Below are 25,010 nucleotides of genomic sequence, written 5' to 3' on the forward strand. Positions count from 1 at the left end.
TGTATACATATGTGGCATATCACAAGTTTTCATATTTTAACTATTAAATAGCGCAAATACAGGAAGTTGTTAAAATCAGAAGAAATAGGTTGTACCTGCAACGGAACGTTGCTATTTGAACGTTTTTCAAGTTTACATTGTTTCCAATGCAACATTTGCCGAAAAGGATATTGTGATGGAAGACAAAGATAAAGCGGCACCATTGTACGAGTACAAATAGCAACATGGCATGAAGTCTAGTCATTAGTATTATGTAATGATGAGAAATAAGATATATATTCATATACAAATATAGGTTATGAATATTTCGGCGTTTAGTTCATGATTGAAATGGTATATTGGGCTAAATGTTCGTATGCAAAGAGAAAAATAAAAAATTCCGTTATAAAATGCGTCTGGCTTAAAATAATTTTGTGGAAAATCGTATTTCGCAGTCATTTATAATTTTAAATCGTTTTCAAAATATAGGAGATAAGGACAGACCTTATCGACACTCTGTAGATAGAAATCGTGGTTCTTGGAGCGTTAATGTTTGTATCAATATGTAGAATTGTTTCTAAAATAATCATCACCTTTCTTTTGATTATTGAATTTTCTTTAATAGCAAATTACGCAGTAATATACTTTTTCTTCGTGCTGAATGTTAGTGAACTAACTTTATTAATCTTTCTATTATAAATTAATGAAGAAATTCAGAATTTAATCTGTCAATCTTTTTCTAATTCTGTTACAATAGAAATTCCATTTATACATATTAACGTGAAAGTACTGCAAATGATTAAACACATCACTGTCCAAGTGAAAAATATGAAACTTTATCATAACGAGTTTAATTTAACTCCAGAGTACGATTGATAAAAATTAAACGACGTTAATACAAAATTAACACAATATTCAAGTTCAAGGCTCCTGATCTATCGCTCTCACACAATATGAGGTAGGCTCTTAACATCAATATGGTTGACAATTAAAGTATCCTTAAAGAAATGCAATGTAAGAATTTGTTAATGTAAATGTACGTGTCGTTATTATTATTTCGTATAGGTAATATAATTAATAAATTTAGTAATTCTAAGATTATGAAGAAACACAAGGAACTTCTGGCATACTCGATAGTGTATAAAGGATGTAACTCTTACGACTACATTGGTGAATATTTATAAGTTATTTCACATAAGGTTATTATGCATTGAATAAACCTCAGATTTGATCATTTTATATAAAAGCTGGACTAAATCAAGGTAAATCATTAAAGAAACAATCACACCCACAAGTGACACAATTATACAATTGAGTCGAGTTCCTAAAAGAGAATTCTAAGTTTATGTCCAGGAATTGATTAATTACATCAATTAGCATCGAAATTTTGAAACAATTCGATATATATATACAGGGCGACCGATAGAGATCATAACAGCTTAAAAGTAGAGAATATTAAGATGAAAATTGTAATATCAAAATGTCGAAACTATAATAGTTTTTGAATTATAATTTAAAGTTAGCGAATTACTAAAATTTGCACGTTCAGATATGATACAATACAAAGTGCTAAAAGCGAAAGCTAATTGTTATCTCTTGTTGAAATCGATATAAAAATTACACATATGTAAATTTAAATTTATTGATATTTGTTATATTGAAAAATTATAGCCTCGACATTTTGTATTATATTTTCGTCTCAGACGATCTCAGGAATCTCCATTTGAATGTTACGGTTTTTATGACACCTTGTGTATATATTTATATAAAATTAGTATAGGAATTGCATTTTAATATCTAATATTTAATTTATCTGCGAATATATTTTATATATATTATGTATTCCCATCTCTATGCAAAATAAATTAGCATAGAAATGGGAATACATAATTTTTAAATATCAGCAATATAATGGCTTCATTGAGATGAGCTTAGCAAAGTTACATATATTGAGTTGTTCGGAAAGTTCGTGTCGCAAAAGATTTAAATTTAATAAATGAAATTAAAAATTTAAATCTTCTGCGTTTCAATTTTCCTTCAAAATCGGCACGAACTTTCCGGACAACCCAATAAAGAATATACAATTACGTATGTATATTTCAAGGGTTCTGCGTTTATAGAATTCTACGTTTATAGAATTCTACGTTTATAGAAACAAGGAAATATTGTAAAATTCTTTTTTTTTGAATACGGAATAATTTCAAAATGAAACCATATTATAGTACCATATTTCGCTTCATTTCACAAATATATAGAAAAAATATGAGGTGTCGGTATAGAAACATGCAATAATTATCTATGAAGATAATGTTCTATCAAATATAATCATCAAATATAATCATTCTTTCGATATGGACGATCTCTTTTGTGTTAATGAAGTTGAATTATAAGAGTGTGTGTTCAACAATAAGAAGAAATGAGACCAAAAATTTTGCATTTTCGTGTTGTAATCGTTTTTCTAATATAAATTTTCTCGTTGTAATTACTTTCTTTTTGTCCAAAGTTATTCTGTTCTATTAGTACACAATTATATAAATATACACATGCATTTACACACACATATATATATTTTTGTATACTTATTTTTATGATATAGATATTAATTTTATTTTTGTATCACAAATGCATATTTACATAGATATTTTCACATTTTTCTATGAACTTTTGTTCGACTTTTTTTTTATATATCTACAGTAAAATGCATTTGTGATAATTCGACGTGTACCCTGGGCAAAATAACTTTGACATTATATTGTACAAAACTTAGAGATACACATGTAATGATAACGACAATTATAATATAAAATAAAATTTCAAAAAAGAAAAATGGTTGTTTCTCTCAATAACATTCCATATATGATTCTCACATATCCACTTGTACATATAATAAGAAGAGCATGATAAAAGAGAAATGTCACACGAGTAACTGCGTTACTCAATAATAAAAAAAAAAACAAGTTATCTTTTTTATTAAAATGTCTGTAATGTATAACGCGTTTGTCTAGAATTGCATTGAGACAAAGAAAATACGATAATAAAACATACGTGATAGATCCTTGCAATTAAAGATTTATATTTTAATTTTTTTATTAAGCAGTTCGTTGAATATATAAGTCATATGTTATAATAAATTATCCTTTAAAATCGATTTGAGTCTGCCCGTTTGGATAGCTTCAAAAACTAGCTGTATTTATGAAAGGAGTCAAAGGAGTTTGCTGTAGTTGAATTCTATACAAGCGAAAACGATAAAATCAAACGTTTTAATTTGTGCAAAAATGTACGAATGGCAGATAGAAGACAATCCAATGATTGACATCAACGATGGTCTAAATCTAAACGATTTGTTCAGTACGAATTCAAGCACAATTCCGCTACTCATGTTTAGAGTACTGGATGTAAGTGGAATAAATATATTTTCTCAAATGTTTACTGTTCTGATATTGTATATCTTCTCTGTAATCTTGCCTATGAATTCTTCCTTTATTTAAGATCTGATAAGGATAATTATTAACTTTATTACCCACAGATCGCCATTTGGCAGCTATGTAATTGTAAGAAATAAATAGAAGTAAACAACAGAAATTACGGTCAGGACTGTGCGACTCATGGCAAAGACAGATGTCTAGTAGTGCAGAGAAGATTGGACTTCGATTCGAATTTCAACGCCGTCGGATATTTTTCTGCAGTTATCCAATGGATGAAAAACAAAAGATAGAAGGAATGAATTATTGGTTCAACAAATGAAATTATAATCGATATTGATCGAACTATTTCGAAGAGTCTGGATCGTTATGCTGCCCGATTAGAATCGTATCATAAATGACCTAAAGCATTGTTAGAAATTGAAGAAAAATTAACAATTGCTAGGTTTCTCTTATTTGGAAAGTAGATAAAATATTGTGCTTTCATTGTCGAGAATTAGAAAACTGGCAGTCAATGATTCGTGGACAGTGCATATCTAGTTCGATAACCGTTTGATCAAGTCCCTAATTCTCTTTCACAGTGAATATTAATATTATATAACATAATATTTTACGAATATATTACGCACGTAAATTTATAAATACACGCGTACATATATTCATTATACGTAAAAGATGCATCAAATTATCTGAAATAAACATAGCAGCAATCAAATTCTATGACTTTAGAGCTCCATATTTCTTTATCCTTTGATCTTCTGTAATTGTGCAGTGGAGACATTTATTTATAATTATAAACTATATCGAAATATCTCTCAAAACAGAGCAATTCGACTGATAAGAATTTTTCCATAAGAAATTAGAATTTATTGTATTAAAATTTAGATTAAGATAATTTAATGATAAATAAGAATAAATTATAGGATCGATAAAGATACTGGTCATAAAAAATAAACAAAATATGTATAATTGAATGTTGATTACAAATAGTGAAAACAAAGTGATATTATAATACGACTTTATTAGATGCTAGTAAGATGTTATAAACCGATTTACATCTGGGCAAACGCAATGTAATCTTTTGTTACAGAATACATATTTATATCTGAACGTATACAATATTAAATAAACTATATATATATTACAACCTCCTGCATGAAAATGTTAATTCTTATAAATGAATGATGTACACTTAATTATGCTCTATACGTCGAAAGTATTCGTTTCTAATTATACAATCAACACAAAATCTTTTGGAGATACGAAAGCAATTCAGTGTAAAATATATATTTTTTTAATGTTTTTATACTTTAGGTTTGTGAGTTGCATGTTATTATGCCTTCTTTTCTTTACAAATGACGTAACATGCAATGTGTCGTAAACTGTTTTTAATTTATCGTGATGGCATTCTTTGCTTCATGTACGATACAATTTGCTCTAAACAGTTTTAATTATTAAGCAATTATTAATTTAAAGCGGTGGATGTTAATACAGCAACCCCCCTCTCGTAAAAACTGTGCGGTTCTTGACTAGGAGCGATATTCAAATCGACAGTAAATAACAGTTCGGTACGAGTGCTGTTCAAGTAGACCGGCAAGGACAATTTGCCCTTTCTGATATCTTCCGTAGATGATCGCACCCATCTTAGCATAGTGACTGGTAAATCAGTCATGATAGTCGAAGTTAAATACAATTGATTATCCTTACATTGCGCACCTTGTAGTTTTAAACCGGTAACAGCAAAGGAACAATCATCCGTGGCAATGTTATCGCCGTCTCCAATAGTTACGTTTAATTGCAATTCCTCGAGTGACCAGCTATTAGCCTGCGCGATGCATTGTCTGGTTGCGGTGATATAAGCCTCAGGATTCAGCAAACCTCCCAGCCAAACTGGAAAACTCTGAAATCAATCACAATCGATTGATAATTTTATATCGAATCAATTTGAGCGAATTTAATGAAAAGTAAATATATTTCTGAAAAATAGTATAATTAATATCATTCAGTGATAAAATATCTGAAATAGTGAAGCAAATGTAAAGAAATGATGAAAGTTGAAATAAACCTTTATCTCCTTCGCACCGCCTTGGGAGACTAAACGTGAGACTTCCTGTAGTTGCGAAACTCTGTGGCTAAAATCGGTAATCCATTGTATGACTGTACAGCCTCTTGGCACAGTATATCTCCTCCAACCACCGGGCAGAATACCTTTTACTAATTCAGACAGCATTGTTCTATGATAATTGGTCTGTTTCTTCTCGCCCTATTAAAAATACATAAAACATAGTTAACTTAAACAATATAGCCCAATATTGGCCATTTTATATTTAAGAGTAATAAAACAGAAGTAAAACAATTACTTGACAAATTAATACGACATCCTCCAAGTCGTGAATAACATCTTGAAGTAATTTCGCTCCACTGTTGACTTCCCTCTCGAAGTATCTATATAATGGATCTTTGATATTCTCGACTGTTCTCTTCAAAGTCGGTAGATTCTTTGGAAGTAATTGTAACCAAGTGGAAGCCGAGTTATGCAAGGTCCTCATCCAAGATGGTCGACCGTCTGCTTCAGCTTCTCTTGGCGTATCTAGAGATTCCTCGTTCGAGTACGCCAATTCATCCTCATCTTCCAACTGCTGCATCTTAAGAAGCTTAGAAACCAAGTCGGTTCCTCTTGTGGTTAGAAGTACTTTTTCCGCATTATTCGGCAAGCCAAGCCAGGAAGGTGTCTGTCTATCCGAGAGTGATTCGATCCATTTTAAAAAGTGATCACGTCTAGTGCCATCCGGCATCGTGATGTGTCTTTGATTACTCTGAGCGCCGTCGATATTGGCGACAAGAGCAAAATCGGCTTCGAATGAGCGCGGAGTGAAGAGTTTGCGCAGAAAAGAAGCTAGGAGACGTTGATCGAAGTCGTTGTCAATTTTGCCACCATAGATGCATTGAGAAAGAAGAGTTACTAGAGCATCCCAAGGCACCTTTTCTGGCGGCAGATTTGTCCTGCCCATAGCCGTAGCTTCAATCCATGTATCCAAAGTGTCGCAGGCGACTCTCAAGTCGCTCTCATTGAATTCATAATGCTTTGCCCAGCCCAACGGTGCATAACGTAGACGTTCCTGCACGATTGCGTGGAACCATGCGAGCAGGAAATAAAGACGGGCTCTCTCGTTGGGCGCTCGCATCATCCTTGAAGCGGGAACGGTGCTAAATGTGCGCAACAAGTTTGCTCGTATGCCAGGAGGCGGTTCGAACACAAATATTCTACCAGCTCTTAATAGATTCACCGGCACCTTAGAATTAATCTCCATCGTTAGGAACAGTCGGAAACTAGCGTGCGGCTGAAGACTGTGAAGCTTCTTTTCCAGCTGCACCAACCATTGCGGAGCAAGATGTACGTTCTTCAATAGCACCCATCTGCCGGCTTTCACAGCCATGTTTATAGCCCGATCAGCCTGATTAAATCCTTCCGCCGACCCAATAGCGATGCTGGCTATTTGTTTACCCAATTCTGCTGCTAGATCATCGACTCTGCCCGAAGCGTCAAAGCCCGGTACTGAGCACAATAAAGCAGGCACAGTCGCTTTCAATTGGTCCTCTACAACGGATGCAAAATCGAGTTCAGCCTCCGCGGCCGGCATGAAAGACTCGTTGAAAGCAGAGGCCACTACTAGAGACGCGGCTGCTATCACGCGATCCGGTCGGAAAGCTTGTATTATCAGCAATTGGTGCATTGTTGTTCCTGTGGGTGACAACGGTTTCTCCTCATCCCAGAGCTTCGGTACACATGTCTCAGGTGTAGGTGACTGCAACCACGCACCGAATTCCGAGTTCTCCTGGATTTTTTCCGCGAGTTTTTTGAAGGCGGGCAATCTTATGCTCAGGCGCATCATCGCTTCCTGTTGCTCTGAACTGAGATTGGGTACCGGAGGAGCTCGGATGTTAAGCACGCCTTCCTTACCGCGCAAGAAGAATGTGAACTCGCTATCGTAGGTGGATTCTGAGGGTACACCCTTTAAATGAATACGACAGAGCAGTAGAGCAAATGTTAGCCTATCCGTATGCAACATTCCTCTGGCAACTCGTTCGTAACAGACGGAAAATAGATCGCGCGTGATTTGTGTGAGCCTCTGACCATAATCCGACATACCAGATAATTTCGGATTTTGAGACAATACGGACGTGAAGATATCCAGGAACATCTTCAGCGAATATTGATACAAAAAGTGTACTTGGTTAAGGCTGTCCATCGTGAAGTACATGTTTGAACACGCTTGAGAAAGAGGCATGTATTGCTGTGAGACTGTTTCGATTTCCGCTATAACTTTGTCCGTTTCCTCTACCTTCTTGCTGATATCGGCAGCCTCCTGTTTCAGAGTTTCCAGAGTTGTGATTACGGAATCGTCGTCGAGAATCTTGCCCTTGGCGTCATTCAACGCTTGCAGCAAAGACTTTTCCAGTTGTCGCAATCTCAGGTGGAACTCGCCTTGAAGTTTAAGCAAATCGGATCTCTTCTCGTCGATGTCAGGACGTTCGGCCTTCAGCACCTGATTCAAACACTGACTTTGCAGAGAACTTCTAGTAACAGTGAAATTAACGAATGTTACACGTGAACAGATGTCTGGCGGGAATTCCACCGTCGGGTCTCTCGTCGACAAGAAGATGACGAAGGAAGGCGAGAGATCAATATCTTGATCGCCGAGTGTAATCAGTACGCGCCCGCCTGTTCGTCTCAATTCTCGGTTCAACACAGGATTCAGTATAGGATCGTAATTCTCCACGTCCTGAACCAGAAGGGGATTACCGAATCGTAGAGCGCTCTCAAGATTTTTCCTAAACGAGTCATCTAAGAAACTGGTCTTCGTGATCTTCCGATCCTTAAACTCGTTCATAATGAATTCCGTTGCTTGACCAGACGGATCGATGATTAAAGGATATCTGTTAAAGCGCTTCAACATAATCGCATTCTCGGTGCACAGATCGTCAGTTGGCAACGCGTTCGCTTGCCATCTCAAACGTTCATCCGGATTGGAAAGATATTCTGTTCTTGCAATATCAGGTCTAAATTGTAAGTTTGCGTGATGCAAATGTTGGCACCATGTGGTAAAGAGATTTTGACGATACTAAAATAAAACACATTCCGTTGTAAATTAACAAAACTCCAAATGTAAAAAAAAGAAATATTAGGAAGAGCTGAAAACTTACATGTTGATCGAAATAGCCAGCATAAGCCAAAAAAGCGGAAGATAATAAAACGTCTCCGATTATTGTCGACATTTGACTCTTAAATGTTTCACTCGTTGCTTCCCATCTTTCCCTTTCGATAACTAAGGACTTTAACAAAGCGATTGATCTGTCTACCTTGGCTTGCACATTCTCCAAATCGGCTTTGATGGCTTGCGCTTGTGAGATAAGTTGAGCGTATTCCTCCTTGTATGACGCTATACTCTGCTCCAGTTGAGCAATCAAATTTTTCACTTCCTCGCCCTTTAGTTTATTAGTTTCTGCTTGGCGTTCCAAAGAATAGAGTTCATCACGCAAGGGTTCAACTCGCTTCAACATATCAGCATATTCAATCTAGAAATATATTTATCTTTAAGATTTATATTCTTGAAAATTGTATAAAATGATATATATATCTTTTTCAGGTTTTAAACTATAAAATTTACCTGTGCTATGGCCCATTTCACCATAGGACCACAAGCTAAACTAGCACGATTCACTTTCTCGAAGTTATAGTCGGGATTGCTTAGATAGCGATTCTTCATTTTTTCTCTCACTTCATCACTAATTAAAAAATTCATTAATCTCTTCGTTGTCTTTAGAGAATAAAATAAATTTTTTAACTCTATTGTAATATGCCATTTTTGTCATATAAAAATATTTTGTATAATTACTTTTTTTTATCATCAGAAACTATTAATTCGACAAAAAATTAGAAATTTATTGTAATTAATCTTATTGTAATTACTAATAATCTTATTGTAATTACTAATCTTATTGTAATTACTAATAAAAAACATTAATATACATTTCATATATTATTGCTGTTATATACTATTAATGTCGTTATTTTCAATAAACAAGATCCAGTTAATGTTAGTAACAAATTAATCGAACATTGTTAACATGCAGTAAAAGAATAACAGTTGTAACAAGTAATTTTTGCCGTTAAAACTTGTTATTATACACGTTATATTTTTTAAAGCAGTTTTAAAATTGCTTGCCAAGTGAAGTGCATTTATAAGAAATATGTTTATCAAAACTTGTTACGATATATTAATAATTAAATAATAGTATAAAATACATTGGTTCAGTCATTATAATATCTAAAGAAAATGTCGTATTTTTAACATATTTATAATTGAATAACAAAAATAAAATCAATAAATATATTTAAAAATTGTCGTAAATATAAGCTAATACTTTAATCATCAATGTAATCAAATATTGCAACTCTGCACTAATATTATACCGTACGTGATATATCTAAGTTTGTGACAGTTGATCCCTCGATATCGCAACAAGAAAACAATAATGAATGCATGCTTACGTAATGTCCTCGGTACTGAAATTAGAGACAATAGTATTGATAAAATTGTCCCTCATGATGACCGCACGGATAGATTTCCAGTCACTAGCATTTTCACCGAGCAACAAGCAGATAGATTCCAATGCGACCTTCACAATCGCTGGCGGATTCGCCATGGAGCGAACCTCGACTAAATGCTGTTTCTTTATTGATTTCACCGCTGTACGAACAATCAAAGAGGACATTATATAGTACAAAGAAGAAGATGCACATGCATTAGGCAAAGTTATGATAAGTTACGCGAGAGAAGATGTTGGCCTTCCTGCATAGCTGACCTATAGTGTTAGATTTAAGAGAGGCAACATAAGTAACATACATGTTATGTTTTTACATTTGCAAAGAGATAGAAACGATTTAATAAAATATTTTCATTTACAATATCTTCTCCTGAGATATTATTACTGTACGTTCTCCTTGCAGTTGTAATAACGCAACGACGCAAGTAAGCGACGCTGAAACCGACATGTATTAAAGGAGACATGTATCAAGCTGTTAAAAATTATAGCTTGTTTCATATTAGAACCCCACGCACGAACGTTGAACATTCAGCAGGCCCGCAGTAGTCGCTCCCTTACGTGATGTACTCGGTGTTGAAGTTGACGATAGTAGGAATAAAGCTGTCCTTCATTATAACAGTACGAATCTGCTTCCAATCTGTGGCACTTTCCTCGAGCAACAGGCATATAGATTCAAGAGCTAGTTTTACGACAGCGGGCGGATTCGCCATGGATCGGATCTCGACCAGGTGTTGTCGCTTAATTGCCTTCACGGCTACACTCAATGCAAATATTTCTCAACGCAAAACATTCCAGAAAGCAATTATATCGTAATTTTAAAACGGCATTAATTCGAAAACATTAACAACGAAAGATAAATTATTTTATTTATCCAAATTATTTCTCAATAAAATTTTGAATGATTTTATAATTATTTGATCAATCTTAAAAATATTCATCAACAAATTTGTATAATAGTGCAGTAAAGAATACTGATAAAGATACATACCATTTTGAGCATCAACAACAGCTGGTTCGACCAAGGCAAGATCCGCCATGACATCGTCTCTCTTCTGATTTATAGCTACTGTTTGAATAGCCAATTGTTGTTGGATCTCTTGACTTTGCACTTTCTTTTTCTCATCTTTCTGCTGATCCTTGACCATCTGTCTTAATTTCGCATTGGCTGCTTCATTCTTAGCTTGCAGTTCCTATAAGAAAACAGGATAATATAGATGTGTAAAAGATTATATTCTATTAAAAAAAAGCATTAAAAAAACAAAAGAAAAAGAATGTTTCTTATGAGTTCAGTTTATGCTCACCTGAGATTTAACGGCTAAACTCTTCTGCATCTCCTCTACTTGCTCAACCGTTTCAGCAATTTTACTCAAACCGACATTTAGATGTAACTGTTGCTCTTCTAGGTCACTTCTCTTTTCTTGATACAACTTGACGAAGTGATTAATAAAATCTAAATAATGGCGCGGCGTAATTGCCATTGTTCTGGCGCCTCTCTTGGCCAATCGTGTGTTTGCTTTGTGCAAGGTTTGGTGAACGTAAACGCAAGCATTTATCACGGCATCCCTGTGGGTTGGTTGTGATGGGATCAACGAGCACACGGACGGAAAGAAGTCCGGACACTTCCACATAGGTTTCTCCAAGTCAACACGATTAGTAAACTCTTTACCGACTTGGAACAATGCGTTATCCGACCAATCGCCGAACCAATTCAGCACGCATCTATTGAATAACGCAGGCGATGTTGCTGCGCGATCTTTCAGACCGTCTGTACTTGGATTCATTGTGAAAACGACGTGTAGGTTCTTCATAACTTGACCGGTGAACCATTTGTACAATTCCTCGTTGGAATCCAGCATTAGACCTTCTCGCTGGGCACCTTCTTTGCATTGTGTCATGAGTGTTGTGTATTCGTCACCTTCGAACAATCCGGGTACTTCTCCGTTGGCGAGTAACGTATTCATACGTTCGAGGAAACCAGAATCCAGCACGTTAGATTCATCGAGAATAAAGGCTATCTTTTCGTCCTTGCAACCGGAGCGTCTCAACACTTGCCGTAAATCTTCGTCAAAATCTTCACCGGTATACTTATTGTGTACCTATCGAAGATATTGATCGATTAGAAGAATGTATTTGAATTGAAATATTAAATATAACATTTGTTATTGAAACGATACAAAGCAGTATGGAATTACCTTAATTTGGAAAATAGACAAGCCATTCATCCATGCAACGAATCTCGACAGAGTAGTCTTACCAGCACCAGAGACACCAATGAGCAACAAGTGTCCCTGAGGCTGTCGGAAAATTCTGTCAATCCGTAAAACATGTTCAAGAACTTCGTCGAAGAGTACCAGCGGCACATCTAGCTCTTCCTCGTAAAATACTTTCAACCTTGCACGAACGTAATCTCTCAGCTCTTCTCTATTCACTGGCACATAGTCCTTTGACAGCCAATTACTGTATAAGATTGGTCTGGCCAATGCTTTTTCTCGATCAACCGACATAAAGTGTTTCAGAGCCACAATATCTATGTTCTTATTCGTCCAAGCTCTCTCAGACTCCTCTACCAATCTGTCTTGGAATAGACGAAGAGCCTCATGGGCCCATAAACGCACTAGACCTTCCACGGAGAGATTATCAAGCGGTCTAATAGCTTCGCAAATGCCGCGCACCCAACGTGTCATTTCACGTGGAGAGTATACATAGTGTGGTTGCATGTCTTGAGTAAATCTTTCCTGGGAGGCCAGATAGAACTCCACCATTGCATTCGTTAAAGGTTCCGCATAGCCTCTCAGATTAGGCGTCAATCTATTAATAATATCAATAATTTTGCAGAAAAATTTCTCTTGTATTAATTGATATTTGGATGTTTTTATTAAAAAAAGAATATATTTTAAGGCATGAATATTACAAAAATATAAACAAATAAACAATAAATATAAACAACTCTTGGAATAATGCATAATTGAAAACAATTTGCAACTAGCATGAAGTTCGATTCTTCACTTCATATGCGTTTCGTTTTTACATAAAGTTTTTGAAAATTGCAAATAAAAGAAGATAAAGCAAAAATAATAACCCATTTCTCAAGAGCCTACATTTTATACTTCAAAAAATTCTTACCTGAGCATGGCACGTGTGAATGTGCCATAAATCTGCTTAAGCGAGGTTTCGCCAGGATAATCAACGTAAATAACAGGTACGTGTCGTAGGAACCTGTGACTGAGAGGTTTCCTGCCAGGATCTGTAGGTGGATTACAAGCACCTACAAACTGAATTCTTTCCAGAGTGACCCATGCCTGGTCACTGGTTCTATAAAATCCTTTGTGTTCTACTAATTGTCTCAAGAAAGAGATCACACGTTGTGTCCCATAATTATCCATATCGGGTAAATTAATTTCGTCACAGAACAAAACCAGCCATTTGCCCAATTGAACCGGGGAGAGTACAACGCCATTAGGCGTTTTACGATATTCACAATAGTGATCAAATGTTTTGAGTAACAGTTCGGGTGTCGTTGCAGAAGAGAAGTTAAGTCCGACAACTTCCATGTCTGGAAGTGCTCGCAAAGCAGAGAATAAAGTCATGGTTTTACCAGAACCGGGTGGTCCACAAAGCACTAAATACGCAAAAAAAAAAAACAATTATATATTTGATATAGTTAAATATAAAAATAATACGGCAATAATGTATATATTTGTTACAAATAATCACTTACCTAGAGGCTTATGTTCAGCCAACCAAGTATATAGTAGACTCTCGTGTCTCACGGTATCTAAAGTCGGTACGACAATATCCGGACTAGCTACCTTGTGAGTCTCTACTTCAATTTGAGGAACTTTGTTGCTCCACGGTAACCATTCACCATGTATGTTTACTTCAAAGTCTATAATAGGTATATTATTTTGAGAAGGTAAAGGTACAGTTGTGATAGATCTAATAAAGTCACCCAAGTCGGATCTAACTTTTAATTTAGCGTCTCCCGCAAAGCTCCATAAAAGCGCATAAACCAAACACTTGGGCATGTAACGTTCCAGTTGTTCGCCCGGCAAAGGAAAGTCGATATGAGAGTGATTATATTGTAGTACATTGCGAACGGCTTGATTTAACATGGAGAATAGAGAACTAAGAGCTCGTAAGCGCGTAAAGTCCATTATGTGTTCCTGCTTCATAGCATATTCCAAACATCTCACTACTAAACCATCAGGCGCGAAGTAACTCTGCATGATGCTGGCGACTTCTCTCTGCACCGTTAATGCAGGTGATATAGTGTCTTCCTTATCCGAAGCTTTCTTTCCAAGATTATCTTCCTCGCCGTCTTCCAATGGGATGTTTCGTAGTCGTAGCATGTAGTTTTCAAATATCATTTCCGTTGACAACACATCCTCTGAGAACCAAACCATACCGCATCGCGACACGGTGGCCAAAGTAGCGTACTTAAGATCTTGCACCTCAAACATAACTCTCACATTCGGTGGTAAGCTCAGGCGTTCACCATTAGGTAAAGTGAGAAGCTTATTGTCATCCAACACCGAGTTCAAGTTCTCGACCCATTCCGGATCGACATCTCCATCGAATATGATCCATTGTCGCTTGTTGATTTCACCTCTGACGTTGTCGATTATCTTCCTCAATATATGCGTGAACAAACCATCCGTCCATTCGCGCGTATTTGGATCTAATACGCCGTACAATGTTTCTTTGCTAATTGCTTTGGGGTCAATTACATGAGCGACACCTTCCACGCCCTCAAATCGCTCCAGCGCTTTAAGCAGCACTTTCCAAGCCGTTGTTTTACCAGATCCACTCGGGCCAACCATCATTAATCCATGGTTTAAGTTACAAATTTGATATAGTTGAAGTACCTAAATAAATAATATAATAAATAGAAGAGTGCAAGAAATGAAGATAATTCACGATATAACAAAAGAAAGACTCTAAAATATATTAATAATTACAGACACGATTATATTTAGATTTATCTCACCTTCTCTACCCATGTCTCACCGACCAAATCCTTAGTATGCATAAACAATATGAAAATTAAGTCTTTAAGCATTCTTAATGTATTTGTAAAATACATAAGAGATAATTATTATCTTCAGTAAATATAATTAGTATCTCTTTATTAGTATTGATAGTATATGAGAATAGTTAAAATTATAATTAAAATAAGTGTTAAGCATCCTTTTCTATTAAAAAAAAATGTATTACCTTTTCTTGCCAAGCACCTCCTTGTTCATCTCCTTCGCCGCAAACTAGGTATTCTTCAGTACAAACTTTCCTGATTTGATCCTTCAATCCTGGAATAAAATGTGTACATTTATATAAAGATTTGTGTAACCATCTCTATCTATAAAGATACACATTATTGGAACATAATTTACCTTTCATTTCCGCGCGAGTATAATTTACATTGGGGAATACATCACTGAGTAAACTGAATAATAATGGAATATCTTCAGCAACTAATTTGGGAACCATCGTCTCACAAACAGATTGAATAAGTATCTCTTGCTCAGGTAGATTCTCAGCGATCGAGGCTTCGTCGATATTGGTTTCGCCACGATTCTGCATGCCTTCTTTAATTTTTTGAATACGGTCGCGTTTTACGTTTCCGGCAGAAATCAGCACGGATTTAAGTGCACGTAATCCGAAATCGTAATGAGATTGATTAGAAAGTTGTTCATCGCAAAGCCTAAGAAAAGAGAAAGATTCGATAATGTAACAAATATTATTTACTAATAACAAAAAGATACTTATATGTATATATGTACTTGAAGAATGGCACAATTTTACACGCCAATTTTTCTGCTGATCGGAAACCTTGACTGAAGAGCATCACTTCGGCGATCAGTTGCCGATCAGGTGTGGTCATAGCAAGCGATCTGAAAAGTTTCTTTAGGTTGTCAGGTAAATTAGATCGTCCGGCATATCCGGGATTCATGGTGATGAATATAGCCATGTCGGTGGAGACTTTAACTTGCTTTCCAACCAATTCGACACAGAGAGTTCCTTCTTTCTTGCCTTCCATCTGACTCTTGAGTGCTTCCTGAATCGTCTGCACTTGTTGAGAAACGGCAGATAACATTCGTTCTTCCAAACGATTAAATTCATCGAAACAACCCCACGCACCCACTTGACAAAGACCAACAAATATACGACCCATTGCCTATAAAAAATAATGACAACATAAATATACATTTCTCTTTACTAATATTATTAAAGCTAATTTTTATATTTACCTGGAAATCGAATGTTTCGTCGCAATTAAATACTAATACAAATCTTCCGAGCTGATGGCCTAATGCTTTTACAGATTCAGTCTTTCCTGTACCAGCAGGTCCGAATGGTGAACCACCAAGTCGAGCTTCTAATGCTTGTGTCATTGTTAAGTAGCATCTGTCGGTCAACGGTGTCTGTACTAGCCGATCTTGTACTCCCAAGTATTCGAATCCATAGAAGAACTTAGCATTTGCCATATGTATTGTAAGCTGCTGAAGCTCTTCCGTTTGCCTAGGATCAAAATAAAATCTCATTTCGCACAGCCATTCGAAGGCCTTTGGATTCGAAACTCTGTTAGCGATCAATCGTCTGGTAACAGTGCGTTTGTGTACAAATTCGTTGATTAAATGTTCCAACTTCTTTCTTCGTAAAGGTGGCTGTTCTTGAAGAACAGAATCAGCCAGGACATTCAACGTGCCTTCCACTTGTATTAAAACTCTCTCCAACGAATTTTTGCTCGGATCTGCTTGCGCTTCGTGAAGAGCCGCTTCTACGTCTTCTGACCATAAAATTTGTGCAGCTAGAACTATTATCTGAGCTTGATAATTGTCGCACCAGGACATAAATGCTTGTGGATTTATATTTCCGTCCTTAAATTGTTTAATATCTTGTACTGCTTTCGCGAGGCTTGAAGCAAGCGTTACGCGCATTTCTTTCTCCACAAGCGACAACCACTCGTTGATTTTGGGATGATCGACTGTAGATACCGGATTCTGGAATATAACTTCTTCACCCTCGCGTGAAGCAACACCAGTAATAATCGTATTGTCTTCATTCAATAAAATAGCTGCTACGCCGGCAAACATTTTTTTGAAATGTTTCTGCAACCTTGCAACATTTTTGCTATTACCAATAATCTCTAACAAGTCTTCATCGCCGACAAAGTAAAATCGAGGGAAAGAAGTTCGTTCTCTTTCTAGGTATTCTCCTAATGCCTTTTGTATTTTGCCAAGAAGATCAGCAAGACGTTCGAGCGCTCTTTGAACGCCAGGAATGTTCAGTACGTCTGTAACCATAGGGGATTTGGAAACTTTCTTCATCAGTCCCAAGAACTCGGAACTAATACTTTGGAAACGAGATGTTTCCACTGGTAACAACGTCTTGATATCTGCGCTACCGGAGAAGATACCTTCGAGATAAACCCATCGTCGTTGTACGTCTATCCATACATCGAATAGAGCATTAATCCTATTTAACTTTTCTTCCCATGTTAAAGCTTCTTCTTCAAATACCTTATAATATGGCGATAGTTTCATAGCTGCCACTGAATTGATATGTTCTTTCACCTTATTGAACAAATCATCCCAACCACGTATTAGTCTACATTTATTTTGGTAATTTATCAAGTCCAATTCGTATGTTTGCCATGACTCGCGTACTTGCTTCAAGAATTCCTCGAGTGCCATTTCGCCCTGAGCTACAAGAATAATATCTTTAACTATACCTTCATTTTTTTGAAGATTTACATCCCAGACTTGGCCGAGAGTAAGCTCGCTCAGTACCCAGTTTACTCTGAGCTGCTTTGTCAATTGTTTCCAATGCCTTTCTTTAAGCGCGTCAGATTTCAGTTCTACAATCAGCATATTCACTTTCGTATAACTCTGCAACATTTTCTTTACGTATTCGTAAGACGAGTATTGCCTCAATCTCGCTGGAAGTTCCTTCAACTGCGCCATCATTGTATCCAATTGCTGACGCAATTTTCGCGGTTGTACAGAAAGCCAAGGTTTCTCTCGCGTTTCATCAATTTGTGCCCATATTCTTGACAATTCTGACCAAACTCCCCTCAAGTCTTGTAGCTCTTCAAATACCACCTGCATTCTATCCTCGCTGGTCGATATTCCGCCTGGTTCTTGCAATTCTAATGCTTCTTTGGCCTTGGCTACATTGTCCCTCTCTTCTTTAAGTCTAGCGAATTTACTTTCGAATAATTGCAGCTGTTGCAAAGCATCATCTGGTCGTAAATGGCCTTCCACCGGTTTACCTCTTTCCCAGTCACTGAGGAAATCGGTAGTTCTTGTTTCAACCGCTTTATCTTCAGCGACGATTTTCATTTGCAAGGACGCAACTTGAGTTTGAATACTGGTATCTTTGCGTTTGATTATTTCATTAAATGCGCCCCATTCTCCTTCTATATTATCCACGTGCAACCAAGAAGATGGAAATTGGAATCTTTGACGTTCGAGTATTCTTTGACCTTCGCGATATATGTCTACTTGTTTCTCCCACGCTTTCATCTTACGCTTCAGAGATTGTACATATGTTATAAAACCGACTGCATCAGATGTACTAGCTGCTTCGATGGATTGCTGTTCTAAATCGCTTCGAGATTTCGATACTTGAGAGTGAAAGCTCGCCATCTCATTACCTAGAAGTGTCCCGAATTTACCCAAAGTTTCTTTATGCCACGAATCATATTTTAGAGATACTTTACTCTGCACCTTCGCAAAGTCTATAATCACAGGTCCAAATTCACGTCTCGTGTCGGAAGTATCAAACGTGGTTCTTGTCTTCTTTATGTCATTGAGACACTTCATCCATAAGTTAATATTTTCACCCAATTTGCCATAAAGATTGCCTGGCTGCAGATCCCAAAGAGCTTGATAGCGTAGCCATTGATCGACATAATCTGCAACATCCTTCATCTTGGATTCGACTGCTTCGTATGCTGCCTCCAACGGTTGCTTTCCAGTAGGTAATTTTGTAAGCAAATTTCTGTATGTGCCTGATTCAGGTTTATCCAATCCGACTTGATATCTCGAGCTTTGGAGACGGACCTGTGAAGTAACAATTGCTTGCCACGCAAATAATTGTTGCATTATCTGAAACCTTGCATCTTCAATGCTAGGATATAAATACATAGTCTGATTGGTAATTCGGACTTCATGGATCTGATTTTGAATTTTAGGATCGCCGCCGGGTTTATGCGTCGGCTGTGTAGGAGCATCCGTGTCCATACTCAGATCCACTTCCTTTTTGTGACCAGTTAAGGCATCAGTCCACGCTTTTATTCCAGCTTCTAATCTGGCAGCCAAATTTTTCTCCACTTCTTCATCGAGTCTTGCTACCCAGATATGTAAGTTGGAATAATTTTTCAGAGATAATTCATCTACTGATTTCTGTATCTTTGACAATATATCGGCGAACGTGTTTGCGGAATAAGGACACGTTTCAAGAGAACGAACATCCACATCTAATTGTTCTTCCACGACTAAAAGATCTTCGACCCTTTCTTGAAACGACACGACAGCATCCGACAAACGTTGCACGTATTGATCGAGTTTGTAGCTCTCCCAAACTAGCGCGATACCCTATATAGACAATCAATACAGTTGTAATATTAAAAACTATATGTAGAAAGTAAATATAGAATAGTGAATATATCACAAATTTTATATAAAACTAAGACTTACCTCGGAAATCAATGCTAAGACATCCTTACGCATTCCAGCGACTAAAGGAATAATACTGGCTTTGTCTTCGATCTAAGAAGAGATTTATTACATTATTTTTTTAATTTGCAATGCGTAATAATCTCAATACAATTTTACAACATAAATTACAAGTTATCATTCAATATCGAACTCAGGAGTATGCATACTTAAAAATTTAATATAGATAATGTAGTCATATGTGATAATATTAATAATAGTTATATTCATTAATAATAGTTATATATCAATAGATGAAACAATTATATGTATTGCCTCCAAGCAACTTTCCGGATATGCGGATAGCCTCATTTATTAAAATTTAAATAGATTTATATTACAAATTTATAATTGCATATATATCCGCCTTTATACGAATTAGTTTCATTTAAAACTTTGGTTTACATTTTCTCCTTTAGAATATTTATGAAATTTCTATGAGATTTCTAAGTAATTTAAAAATGCTTGTAGCTTCAGACCTCCCGCACATCCGTACAAGCCTACATGTATTTGAAAATAATTGACGTAACATTCGTTAAATATATCAGTAAAAAAAAAAAAAAAAAAAAAAATAAATAAATAAATAAATTATGTATTATTTTGCATTACAGATTTATCTACAATAGCTAAGCAGGCAGACAATAATGCATTTGCATATATAGGCAAGATGCATAATTCCTGGAAGCGTTAAGTATGACTACCTTTAGTGCGGGACAATGGGGACTCCGATTGGTAAGCTAAAAATATTGGAGATCCAAGAAATTAGAGATATCAATTATTCTAACATTTATCCTCCAATACCTGGCACTATTACCCTAGCGTAATCTATCGTTTTGTTCGGACTGTTAAAGCTTTAAGTTGCCTATATTATTGTAATTTATAAAATATGCGGAACAACATCCAGAAAAAAAGAAATCGATCATTTGCCAGAAATTGTTAACTTCTGAATAATGAATTACTAAGAAATTATTATCAATTATCTTACCTTCTCCAATGTTCTCTCGTAAGTTCTGATACTTTCAATGAGACTGATGGCGAAGGGATACAACTGGTTTGCCTGGTGAGCCTTATTCACGATAGGTAGAGGCACACGAAATCCGAGATTTCTCAAATTTCTTACTTCTTTAGATAGCGTAATAATCTCAGGAAGAAAATTCACTTTAAGTTTCAGCACATTGCCGCGCCCTGTTCTTGAACGCACGCTCTCGATTGTGAAGATACGTCCAGTTACACCAAGATTTCGTGCCTGCACCTTACGTGCCCAGTCATCGAAAATTTCTTGCGTTGACAGTTTCATACGAAAACTATCTCCGTCGGCTTTTAGTTTCTGACCCTCGATATGACTTTCCCATCCTTTGCCTAAATACACACATGTAACGTTAAGTTGAAAAAATATTTTCTATAGTTCAAAAATTGAAAGAGAAATTACCTAGGACATCCTCGACCCGTTTTAAATACATTGTCAATTGGTAATCGATTTGTTTTACCCATATTATCGATCCAGCTACAGGTGGCAAATCTCTCACCATACTCATTCTACAGCATTTACTTTGCGCATATTGAACCTACAAAGAATTTATCGCAGTCATTACGATGTATACATTTATTTAAGCTGCAAGTCTGTCTTTGTCAAGTTAATCTTAATATCCATTTAATACCTTGAATTTTTCGTGCAGGGCCTCGATATCGTCTTTGACTCTCTGTATAAGTTGCGTCTGATACTCTCTAATGGCGCCTCGAATATGCGGTCGCACGAAGAGCGCATTAAATCGTGAAAATATCCTAAACATTTCATTGGCATTCTTAGCCGTGCCCAATTGATCTCGGAGGTGTGCGGTGATCCGCGCTTCCACGCGCTCGATACGTTCTTCGTATCTGTGCACTGCGGCGTCCCAGGATTCCTGTCCTTCCTTAGTAATATCCAGACAATCCACTTCTTTTACATTCTCGTACGCCAAGTTAACTTCACTGATAGCATTGGCGTCAGCGGCATCCAGCGCGAATTCCACCTTCACGTTATCGTTATCGGTGTTCTCCATCGTTGAAGTATTGCTATTCTGGCGTACGGTAGGCCTGAGCACGCGGACTATCACAGTTCTCAGTTGTTCGTGCTGACGTCGGAAGCGACGCATGTGCTCCATCCTCGACTGCAACTTCTTGTGCGCCGGCAATACTCTCCATACCATTTTCATGTGTTCATCGCGCTTCTTCTTTACAACGTCTCTCAACAACCCTGTGAGTTTGTCGTACTCGTCATCCCAAGTGGTGAACACTTCGAAACATTGGGCCATGACTTTCTCGAAATCATCGAATGGAATGTGCATCAGGCGTCGTGTACCCAGCACCTTGAGCAACTGTTGTCCCAAATCCCTCGAAATAGCCTCTACCAATCTCAACACTCTTTGAATGGGATACTTGGTGCTTCTGATTTTCCTCAAGTGCATGAATATCTGCTGCACGCTGCTGCGTATTCGTTCAAGTTCAGTAGCCGAGAGCAAGTCATTGATCGGAAAGTCTTTCATCAGTGGGTTGTAATCATTGACAGTGGCTAGCGCTTGCTTCAAGCCAGTGTCAGTGTCGAAACTGACGGTGGCGTGAAATCGCTTGCCGTGCTTGAGTATATCAAGCGTCAGAGAGATTTCGATGCTCTCTCGTTTCTCCTGAATGCGATGTAATGCTCTCTCGAGATTCAACCAGAACGATATCTCCTGAAGGGCCGTACCCGATTCCGGATCACGGTTCAATTTCGTTACTTTTTGGATCTCTTTTATCCACTTGTTGACACCGTTCTGCAACTGATTCAGGAATGTCGAGTTCTCGACCTTGTCGCCGAAATCTGCAACTTTTGGTTTACGACCCTCCTCCTCGCACTGTTTAATAACTTGCGCGACGATCGGATGAACCGGTAATGAGATCTCAGGGATATCGATATTCTGCTGTAAGTGCAACAGCCCCATTTCAAGTTCTGCAATCTTCTTCTCCACTAATGGTACCATTTTATCTCCATCCCTATGGGCACGACCTGTTTCCTTCACGTAACTCTTGAAATAGGGTGCCATGGTTTTGCTTATCGCATGCAAAGTTTCGTACGGTGGCCCATCAGAGAACGTAATCAGACGCACTTGCGAATGAATGGATTTATCAGCTTCAACAACAAGACCACGTTTTGTTAAAACTAGGGAGGCCATTTTTGGATTTGAAAAGTGTATCTCATTTGATATATAATAAGTGGCATTCTCCTTATCTTCATCTCCCTCGCCACTATCTTCTTCTGTAAAGAGAGAGTGCTTGGTTAATACATAAAGGATTTAATTCAACTTCAGTTTTTCAACAATTATCACAATAACAGTTAATTTCAGAAAGAAATAAAAAAAAATACAAAATTTCGAATTTATCAATATTTTGTTTAAAATGCAAAACAGAGATTTTAATATTTGAATTGACTGTTAAAGTATATATTCACACCTGAAGAACATTAGAGTATTAAAAAAATATATAGGGTGTTTCAGAAATAGTTGGCCAAACTCTAAGAGCATATCCCACTCATTGAAAAAGTCATATAAATATGGGTTCGGAAACGCTTCCTTTCCAAATTATAAACATTTCTTATTTAAATTATACGTATTTACGTCAGATGGCATGCCTCGCTTCGATGTTTTATGAATTGTACTTCTATTCACCTTCTAAAGTAAACAAAGAGTTATTAGATAGGTCTGTATAAAATTGAAATCAATTTTTATTTAAGCATTTAAGAGTGAAAATAAAATATAAATGTAAGTATAAAATAAAATATAGATATAAATATAAAATAAAAAAAATGTTTATAACTTGGAAAAAAAGCATTTCTGAACCCATGTTTATGACTTTTTTTCATCCTTACAATGAGTGGAATATGCTCTTAAAGTTTGATCAACTATTTCTGAAACACCCTATAACACCCTATAACAAAGTCTCATATATATATAAAATATAAAATTTTATTATTCAATTAGCACATAAAAATAGACGAGCAATGTTTATCGCCAAGATTATAAATCTAACGGAAATTAAACGATGCCTGCGCAGTAAAGCGCAAACGCGGCAGAATTCACGGATTTGTTATCAAATTACGCATTAACCACTGCGCGTTCGCCAAGCACGTAATACAAGCACGCGAGAACTGCAAGAATGTCGATAGGAATCGAGGTGAAGATCATGAAGGAATGAATTGTGCGTCACCCACGTAATTAATCGATATGTGCCGATACGCACTTATCGATTTCATCAGCTCGAATGAGTCATATTTGGCGGGAGAGCGGGGCGTGAACGTGCCGCGATTGATTTTGCAGGATGCGTCTACCTATAAAATCGTGTATGCACATATACGTGCGAATGTACCGTTGCACGCGGTAAGTTAACGTGTTTGATAATGGAGGAGCCTCGCATCGGCCGGTCCTCCCGGTCATTCCCGAAGAGAACGAGAACGATGATATAATAACCGATCGATCTCGCACTTTACCTTTGCTCGAGCTTCTCTGCACGTAGAGCGAGCTGACCTGTGAGTCGCCGAGGAACTTGCGGATGCAATCCTGGTTATAACGGTCGTCGAGCGCCAGACTAAATGCGGGCGGCACCACATCCTCGTCCGGTAACAGCACGGTGACGGCCTTACGTAGATAACTAGCGAACGTCGGGTACTCGACGATCGCAACGTTCTGGGACTCCGGGGACGGTTCCCCGGAGCCGTCCAAGGAATCGCCCATGCCGGGTCGATTAATACCTGGCACTCGATCACTACCACTCGCTTACTGCTCTGGAATCGTTTTTCGGTGGATGATCGTGATCACCGGAGGGGTAAAGCGAACGATCACCGACCCCCTCCTCCGCCGGAATGAACTGTCAAGCAACTGAAGGCGACACGAGCGGCACGAGCACGCACGAATTTACACGAACGTCATGAACTGTACGATTTCGAGCTTTGGAATGAGCTTGATAAATTCGAGGCTTTACCTATAATTTGCACTTTCAACTTTGCAAATCTATGCGATAGCTGATAATTACATTGGACGATAACTGTCGAGTCTCTGGACAATTAATTTTTCTTAATGGAAGATGAAAGGTATTTGATAAATATCGATATTATCGATTGTCGATATAAAATTTATCATATAAATGTACTAATTTATATATACATGTTATTTTAATGCAATATAAAATTTATTATAATACTTTATAAATAAGAATGCATATTTTTATGATGTAATAATACAGTTTTCATTTGTATGCATAGTTAAATTCGTAATGA

General features: G+C 36.9%; 1 protein-coding gene across 9 annotated transcripts; it reads right to left on the bottom strand.

Moving 5' to 3' along the window:
* Positions 1-4,405: 4,405 nt before the first annotated feature.
* Positions 4,406-24,803, bottom strand: LOC108695184 (dynein heavy chain, cytoplasmic). 9 transcript variants are annotated; one of them, XM_018204944.1, is made up of 22 exons: positions 24,225-24,803; positions 21,385-22,997; positions 21,156-21,291; positions 20,712-21,085; positions 20,428-20,463; positions 19,709-19,780; positions 16,256-19,606; positions 15,788-16,182; positions 15,398-15,708; positions 15,225-15,313; positions 14,998-15,027; positions 13,729-14,875; positions 13,134-13,629; positions 12,203-12,818; positions 11,312-12,106; positions 10,999-11,200; positions 9,955-10,153; positions 9,071-9,188; positions 8,607-8,978; positions 5,762-8,524; positions 5,467-5,664; positions 4,406-5,301 (listed from the first exon to the last, which is right to left on the bottom strand). In XM_018204944.1, the coding sequence occupies exons 1-22, from the start codon at positions 24,466-24,468 to the stop codon at positions 4,867-4,869; spliced, it is 13,992 nt and encodes a 4,663-aa protein (XP_018060433.1). In that variant the 5' UTR covers positions 24,469-24,803; the 3' UTR covers positions 4,406-4,866. The 9 variants fall into 9 exon arrangements, with proteins under 9 accessions (XP_018060433.1, XP_018060434.1, XP_018060441.1 ...); XM_018204945.1 differs by lacking the exon at positions 9,955-10,153 and adding an exon at positions 10,569-10,764; XM_018204952.1 differs by lacking the exon at positions 24,225-24,803 and adding an exon at positions 23,607-23,666.
* Between the last annotated feature and the right edge of the window lie 207 nt (positions 24,804-25,010).

The sequence above is a fragment of the Atta colombica genome, unplaced genomic scaffold (assembly GCF_001594045.1).
Source record: "Atta colombica isolate Treedump-2 unplaced genomic scaffold, Acol1.0 scaffold126, whole genome shotgun sequence".
NCBI classification, from domain to species: Eukaryota; Metazoa; Arthropoda; class Insecta; order Hymenoptera; family Formicidae; genus Atta; species Atta colombica.